Raw genomic sequence first — 8,587 nt, forward strand, 5'->3', positions numbered from 1 at the left:
TTAAGCCAACATGCTAATCTATGTTTATTTGCTTTGTAGGTTAATTAGGAGTAACAAAGCAATGCTAGGTGGTGCATGGTGATTGGGGAGCATAAATGATGTGGAAGAGAGAGTAAAGCAAAGGCATAAAGCATAAAGTGAAAGGCATGAAGCAAGTGTACCTATGTACCTTTGGTCTTCTTTATTTTTAGCACACTTTGGCCACTTTTGGAGACATCTGAGACAAATTCTTTGTCTCCTTTTGTGCTAGAACGAAATTAGCCTTGCACACACCATAGTTAGTTGTTTTGTCTCTCATATGTTAACTTGAAGTTTTATTGTTCTTGTTTTTCCAAGTATTTGAATCTTGCATTCACTTTATGTCTTACTTGATGTATACTCTATGAAATTGATTTTGGCCTAAAACTTGAGGAACTTAGTCTCCAAGCCACCTAAAACTATTTCTCACCATTTTATGAAACTAGTTGTGAAAGAAGAAAAATTTGTACCAATTTTTGCCTAAAAACCGAGAGCAACCTTGCTCCTTGGTGAACTAAAAGTGTGTTTTTCACTAGGTGTTATGCTACTAGTTTTCATACTTGAGAATTGGGTGATATTAGCTAATTAGTTTCATGCTTTAACTTGGTTATGATCTTTCTTGGTGTATGCATGCGTGTAGTGTGAGGTTCAAGGGGTTCCAAAGGCCACTTGAATTTTCACTTACGATTTTCGTCTAGTTTATGTTTTCAGTCTTTATGTTTTATGTTTTTATGCTTTCAATGTCCAGGTTTTGTATGATTTGTGTGTTTGCCATTTATGTTTTAGGTCACTGTGATATCTATGTGCAATGTGTTTAACACCTAGTTGACCTTCTTTTGGTCTTTAAGTTTTCACTCTTTTCACACCACTGTCCAATTGTTTTCACACAATCTGTTTTCATTTGTATTTTTATTGAGAATTTTTGTGAAAGCATTTTAGAGATCTCTGGCTAGGAAAGGCTTGGTTCCTAAGCTGTCCATGTGACTCACCTCCCTTTCCTAGGAGTATCTCTAGAAATCTTTTCCATTATTTTCTCTTTAGAAATTCATCAACTTCTTTTTTTAAAATAAAAATTGCTTTGCTAAAAGTGTTTTAAAATGAGTTTTTCTTCTTCTAGCCGTATGCATATAGATAGGCATAGTAGTGTGCCTTTAGGTAGGCATAGTAGTCATGAGTTGCATCATATCATTCATAATGACATTCCATTTTTTGGGGAACATATATGACCAATATCATTTAGAGATTGGATGTGGGATACAAAGAAGTTGTTGCAATAAATGTTTAGTAAATATAGCCATATAGACATTCTTAGGCATGTTACATCTAGGTTTGTAGAACGTGCATTTGATTGGTGGCAAGAGAGGCAATATAGAGTGAAAAAGGGAGAACATCATGCATTAATACATTTTATGAATTAAAAATATGCATGTGGAAACATTTCATTCCCCTTCATTTAGGATCACTAAAGCACAACAAGCTAGGATAGAAGACTTTATGACATTGGGGATGCATTTATCCAAAACATTGCTAAGTTTTCTAGACTAGAAAAATACTTTAAGCACAATTTAGACATGCTCTTGAGTGAACAAAGAAAGAGAGAAAAATACAAGAGAGAGCAAGCTAAACATCAAAAGCTTCGTGAGTTTGAAAAGAAGAGAGAAAAGAACAGTTTGCCACGCTTTGTGCTCAAAGAGAACAAGAGAAAAAAGAGATAAAAAAGAAGAAAAAAAGAGAGGACGAAGACAAGTCCAAAGAGGAAAATCTAAGAAAAGCAAAAAAGAATGAGAGAAAAGACTTAGAGGAAAGAGAGAAAATACGACAAAAGATTGAGCTTGAAATACAATCATCAATGGTAGAGTTAAATATCGTTTCAAAAGCAAAAGGGGAACTAATTGTTAAGGATTTGGTGTTCAATCCTTCACCAATCCCTTCCATTAAGTTCTAATAAGGCTTATAGCATTGGGCCAACGCCTAGGCCCATTCTTTTTAATTTCTTTTAAATTTCTTTTATTTTCAATTAAATAAATATGGTTTTAATTGGGTTTGTTTTGTTAATTGTTGTTAAACTCATAAACTACAGACCACCATTCATCTTGCTCATGCAAATCACTCAACTTATGCTTTAAAATATATAAGCAGTCCAAACATATGACCAACATCCAACAACCAAGAAACCACTGAACAAATGTACTTCTCGCCCAGCTCCTCGCTCAGGCCGAAGGGTCTCACTTAGGCGAGCTCCTTTCGCCTAGGCGAGGGCTCGAAAGAGGAATAATGGCATTGTCACGCACTCTCGCTAAGGCGAGACCTCCTTGCCTGAGCGAGATGTGCTCTTGCTCAAAATTGGAGCTCGTTGCTTGAGCGACAGCTCGCGTAGCCAAACTAGGCGAGTTACTGCTAATCTCGCCTAGGCGAGATAGGCTCGCTTGGGCGAGAAAACCAGAACCCTCCATTGTTCGCGTATGCACAGTTCAATCATTTAACCACACCAATCACACAATCCATATTCATATCATCAAAACTTCACTCAGGCATACAAAATCATAAAAAAAAAACAGCAGAACTCATAAATATGACTTAAAACGCGAAACCCTAACTTCCCTTACCAGGAAATAGATAGTACAAGACCCCGACACTAAACCACGGAGCACAGCAGCTCTAGAATTAGATTTGTGAGATGAAACCAGTGAGCAGAAAGGGGGTTATTACAGAAACCCTAACAATGACACGAAACTAGACCAGAGAGGAAAAATGATGAGTTCAAGAACACTTATGTGAGCAGAAACGAGGTCGAGCTAAACTTGAATCTGATTAAACTTCGAAACCCTAGCAGAGCTCTGGATGAGGAAAAGGGAGAGGAGTGAGTACTATTTTTGTAAAAGTGAAACCAGAATGGGGGTTTGGCTGCTTTAGGGGGGCCTTGGCACTCAATGGGTCAGCCTTAGGCCCATCTGATTAAGATAGGCCCTTAAGATTTAGGGCAGAAAGGAATAAAAATTAAAGTGGGTCTTACAATGTCAATACATTTCGATTTTATGCAAAATACTTTTGTATTTTTAAAATGTCCAATAATGATTTTCCATCTTCTACGCGAAAATGTTCAAATTTCAAAAGGTCTTCTTGACTGTTATACAAAAGTTCTAATAATATATGAATATAGGATCTTTTGGGATAATTATAGATCCTAGGAGGTAATTCTAATTGGTCAATAAAAATATATTTCAATGCTATTTTTTTTATTTTTCCTTAGTTTATCTTTAACCAATATATCATGAAAAGTGAAAAGGGGCAAAGTCACTTTGTCTTGATTTTTTTCTAAATGAAAGTTATCTTCTTTTGCGTGTAAAAAGAGAAGAAATAAATCAATCAATTTTAGGAGGCTTCATAAAAGGTTTCTTTAGGAGTTAAACTTTTTTTATCCATATCTCGAGAAAAAGTATTTATTGTTTTTCATTCCCATTGACATTAGAATGAATACTATAATTTACATTTCGAACAGACATGAATCTAACATTAATATCATAACTTTCGTCTTGAAAGTTTTTTAGTGTTTTTATAGGATGGTAAAATGATGTTTTGAGTAGTTATATATCCAAGACCTTTGGAAGAAATCAATGCGTCCTTTGTTCCATACATATTACTTTTCAATACAATTTTTTTCAAATTCATGCAAAATTCATCTACCAATTCTTTAATACCTATTATGATAGAATATTCATGTGACATTTTCTCTGATTTTACACATGTGGTACATGTTCCCTCTATTTCTCCAAGTAAAATTTTTCAAATTGCAATGCCTATTGTATCGGCTTAACCTTTAATAAATGGAGACAAAATAAAGCATTCATAATAAAAATGCTTTGTGTCTATTCATGATTCAACACATTTCCATTGTAGTGTTCGAGTAGAGACTCTTAGGAAAAACATCTTTGTCAACCAGGTTTAAAAAATCTGGTAGATGCAAATTTGAGCTAAGATTCCTATAGCAACCGTTTATCAGTTACAAATTATTCAACTCCATGTTTTTACTTTCGAGATGCTTAGTTGAGTTTTTAGTCAGTAAAAACGGCTCTAACTTGTTGCCACACGTCTTCAATCCATCTATATAAATTCCTACTTTAGCTTGAGAATTTACAGATTTTCACATTGGTAATATTTGTATTTTAAAAGAAAGTTATGCATGAACCCAGGGGAAGTAGCAATCGAAATGGTATAAAAAATGCATTTTAATAACACTCCACCATTTCACTCGTGGATGAAAATAACTTCTGCTCTAGAAGAAGCTCTTCGACATTTCACCAATTCGATCAACATTTTCAAATTATTCTCCATGTCAAATACACAGGGAATGATACTCAATGTCTCAAGCACAGGAGAACGGCAAAGCAAATATTTGATAAATTCTATCTCATGTGGCCAACCACCCATTTCTGACAACTTCATGGTTTTAAGCTTGTTAAGTGCAGAATCTAAAAGGCATCCTTTTTCCCAAAAATCCAAGTCCGGGGCATCTACAGCAACGGGTATGTTCGATGAACCCTGCCAAAGTCAAATGCTTAAAATAATGCAGCAGTTAATCTTACATAAACAGGTCTGATTTGTAAAAGTTAATAAAATCACTCATTATTACTTGTAAAAGCCAAAAATCTCCACTCTTGCAATCAAGGACGAGGACTTACTGAAATTTGTAGCTCTTTTAGATTGGGAGAACTTGTAATCATGCGAAGGATGACAAATATCTCTTTTGTATCCTCAAAATTTACTTGATATAATTCAATAGTCTCCAAATTGTGGTACATTATTGGGAAGATGCACCGAATCAATACCTATGCTCAAATACTTCAAGAAAGTGGCAGAAATGAATAAAATAAAGTTGGTCATACATAATTTCATAAACAACCTTTTTGGGATGATCTAACACAATAAACACATGAGAACACGATGTTACCTTTGTGAAGTAGATAAGCCCGACAAGCTTCTCAAGATTAGGCACACCACCAAGAAACTTGAGAAAATTGCAGTTTGAGCTTTGCTCAAAGTGCTCAGCAATATCATCAGTCATATACATAGCAATAGATATTTCCACCAAAGTGGAGTATCTTCAAGACATATATCCTTGAATTCACCTTCAAGATACAAGTATTTAAGATTCGGGGCAGATATAGTAAGAGCCAGATTATCAAAATATGACAGTGATAAACTCTCCAAGAGAGGGCATCTGGAAATTAGGCTCTCAACTGCATCAGGGGATATCAAGACTTGGTGAAGGTTGAGGCTCCTCAAGCACACAAACCCCTTGAAATATGCGGCGGGTCCAACTCGCACCGCGAGAGCTCCAACCTAGTCAACTTCCTACAATTGAAAAGACTTGAAGGTATTCTAAAAAACTCCCCTTCTCCTAACTCCATAACCAACTCCTTGATATCATTTCTCGAGAGGAAAAGAATCCACTGATCAATTTCAGGACAGCTTTGCAACTTCGAATTCGTAATCTGAAACTTATGAATTGGCCCTTGGTGAAGAAACAACACCCTGGTGATGAACTTGACAACACTCATCTCAACAACCTCCCTATCATTACTGAAGGGCACACATTTGTCATCAAACACAAGTTGAGTAATTAAAGCCCATTTGTATCTCCATTTACTAGACAAAATGCTAGTTCTCACAGCATCTCTAATTGGAAGCTGCACCAGAATACTCTCTATAATGCTCTGTGGAAGGTCACTAATCAAGTCAGGACCCATCACATCAACCATTCTTATGACCCGCCTAATTCACAACACAACAACAACCGAAGGAGCGAGGATAAAAAAACAATAAAAAAAAGCTCAATTTGCCCCGCAATTCTTCAGAAATCAAATCATCCATTAAAGAAAAAAAAACCACATCCATTTACTTTGTATAAGTATATATATCACTAACCCTGGTTTTTTATTCTGGTATTGTGAACCCACGTAGTGAAATCTAGGATCTGATACAAACAGAGTCTTGAGGGTTAAATTGTTTGCATTGAGAAAGAACCCAATAGAATGTACCGAGATAAAAGGCACCCATTAGCGAGATTGGAAGCGATTTGTAGCTGAAGGGGCTGGATCACGGATTCGAAGCGAGCATGGGATTGGATTTCAGAAAAAGGGGCATTGGGGAAGAGAGGGAAAGGAAGAGAATTGTTGGCACTTTAATCAAACTCTAGAGCAAAAATTCTCTCTTTTTGGTTCGGTGCGATGAGAAGAAACATTGAGAGTGAAAAACAAAAATATTGCGTGCAAGGACACAGTGTCACCTAATAAGTGAATCTAGAATAACATGAGAAGCAAAGTACCGTCGTAGTTTCTTTACGGGCCGAACATACGGTCCAACCTGTCCAATTGTTGTTTTTCATCCTATAATTGATATTTGCAACTCTCCATCAGTGGGAAATTGTAAACATCACGTTCCAAAAGTGTGCACCTTTTGAAAAATGTAAAATAAGATGTATTATAAAAAAATTCTGATTATATATTTCGAAAATATTCCATAAAAATTTTCCACGACGAAGATTTCAAAATGTAAAGTCTCCTTTTTCTTGCTGTCTTAAAGTTTAGGGCTTGGCCTTTTTATTGGGCCTAAGGTCAGCCCACTTAGAGGCTTCAGAATCCTAAGCTGCTCTTTCAGTTCCCACTTCTGCTTGCACTTGGAAAACAGCTCACTCCCAACTCTTCTCTTCATTACAAAGCTCTGCTAGGGTTTTGGCTTCCCTCCTCCTCCCAAGTTAGTTGATCGACCTTTTCCACTCCTCTATTCCACGTAAGTTTTGTTTAGCTCATCTTCGCCTTTCCAAGCTAGTTTTCTGAGCCAACAAAGATTCGCCGTGATAACAATATGTTCTTTCTGTTTCCCTGTTATCAGCTCTTGAATCAGCTCGTGGAGGTGTTGTGCTCGGCTGTTGGGTGACAGAATCTCTTTTTGTAACTATATCCAGGTAAGGGAAGCTAAGGTCCATTTGTCTAGATCGTTTTCTGCTTGTTCTACTACTATTGCATGATTCTGTGGATTGTATGTGATAAAAATGTCGTTTGGCCTTTGGGTTTGGTGTATGTGTGACTGCTATATGAAGAAACAGTGGCGATGATGAAGGATTGACCCCAACCAAGGATGGAGGCACATGCTTAAGAAGACTAAGCATGTTTAGAAAGGAAGTTCACTAATCCTTCATCCCTTTCATTTTTGTTTGTTATTTTTGATTCCCTAAGTTAACTTAGTTGAATCAGCTTTAGTTGACTTGTTGACCTTTGACTAGGTTTGACTTGTTGACTATTGTTGACTTGACTTAAGCCAACATGCTAATCTATGTTTATTTGCTTTGTAGGTTAATTAGGAGTAAGAAAGCAATGCTAGGTGGCGCATGATGATCGGGGAGCATAAATGATGTGGATGAGAGAGTAAAGTAAAGGCATAAAGCATAAAGTAAAAGGCATAAAACAAGTGTACCTATGTACCTTTGGTCTCCTTTGTTCTTAGCACACTTTGGCCACTTTTTGGAGACATATGAGACACATTCTTTGTCTCCTTTTGTGCTAGAACGAAATTAGCCTTGTACACACCATAGTTGGCTCTTTTGTCTCTCATTTTTGTAACCTTATTTGACCTAGTTTCTAGAAGCTAGGGTTATGTTTTTGTAGAGACATCCTTAGGTATCTTTTATTTGCTTAGAGGCCCCTAAACTCTTCTATATAAGGGGTGCTCCTAGACATGTAAAAGGGTTGAACATTTTGAAGTAAAAACACTCTTGTGTCTCAACCATTTGTGAGAGTTTCCTCCCTTGGGAGTGAATACTTTTAAGCTTTATCTTGCATAGCAAGTGGCGGCACACATCCACTCATCTTCAAGGTTGCCATGGCTTCTATCCTAGCCTTGTAGTGGCGTGCTTCTCACATTTTTACCATTTCTTTCCTTTCCATTTTATGTTTTCTTCTTCCTTTAATTGTTCTTGGTTTTCTATGATTTATATGCTTTCCATTTCCTTTTCATTTTGAATCAATCCATCATCTTCTTCTCTTGAGCTTTGTGAAAGGAACCTTCACATCTAGATAGCTTGCTATCTTAATGTCCAGTGGGGATTTCACTTAGCTTTGTTAATCAACTCTCACCATATTCAATAATCTTAAAAAGGAACAAGTTAATCCTTCATCATTTGGTATCAGAGCTTTGGTTGTCCTTGAATATGGTGTTTTCATGTTCTAACCTTATCTTGTGTAACTATCTTTGAATGGTCCACATAAAAACAGTGCTGGCAGCAACGTGTGCGTTTTTGAAAAAATTACTGCAGCTAGCTCAGTGGTCCAAAAGTAACGTTCTTTATATCAAAAGAAAGCTCTGTGAGTCTAGTTTTCAACAAAAAAAGAATTAACGCATTTGGAGTTCTGTGGAGAGAGTTATGATCAAATGAGTGAGCAAAGGTCAGAGCTGCCGAGAATACGAAAAACAACGTTTTCAGGTTATGTTGTGGCAATTTTGGCTTCGGCTTTGTGACTCTTTTGCTCCTAAATGTGGTTGGATAACATGTGTTTTGATGCTTACTCTTTGA

The 8,587-nt window shown here is 36.5% G+C and overlaps 1 protein-coding gene across 1 annotated transcript; it reads right to left on the reverse strand.

The window, feature by feature from the left end:
- Nucleotides 1-4,214: 4,214 nt before the first annotated feature.
- LOC114174658 (F-box/FBD/LRR-repeat protein At1g13570-like) lies at nucleotides 4,215-6,376 on the reverse strand. The gene is given in 7 exon segments (XM_028059485.1): nucleotides 4,215-4,557; nucleotides 4,698-4,823; nucleotides 4,825-4,857; nucleotides 4,967-5,109; nucleotides 5,112-5,324; nucleotides 5,327-5,790; nucleotides 5,944-6,376. Coding segments are annotated over 6 exon segments (1,260 nt in total). The 5' UTR covers nucleotides 5,778-5,790; nucleotides 5,944-6,376; the 3' UTR covers nucleotides 4,215-4,263.
- Nucleotides 6,377-8,587: the final 2,211 nt, after the last annotated feature.

Source organism: Vigna unguiculata, chromosome 2 (genome assembly GCF_004118075.2).
Source record: "Vigna unguiculata cultivar IT97K-499-35 chromosome 2, ASM411807v1, whole genome shotgun sequence".
NCBI classification, from domain to species: Eukaryota; Viridiplantae; Streptophyta; class Magnoliopsida; order Fabales; family Fabaceae; genus Vigna; species Vigna unguiculata.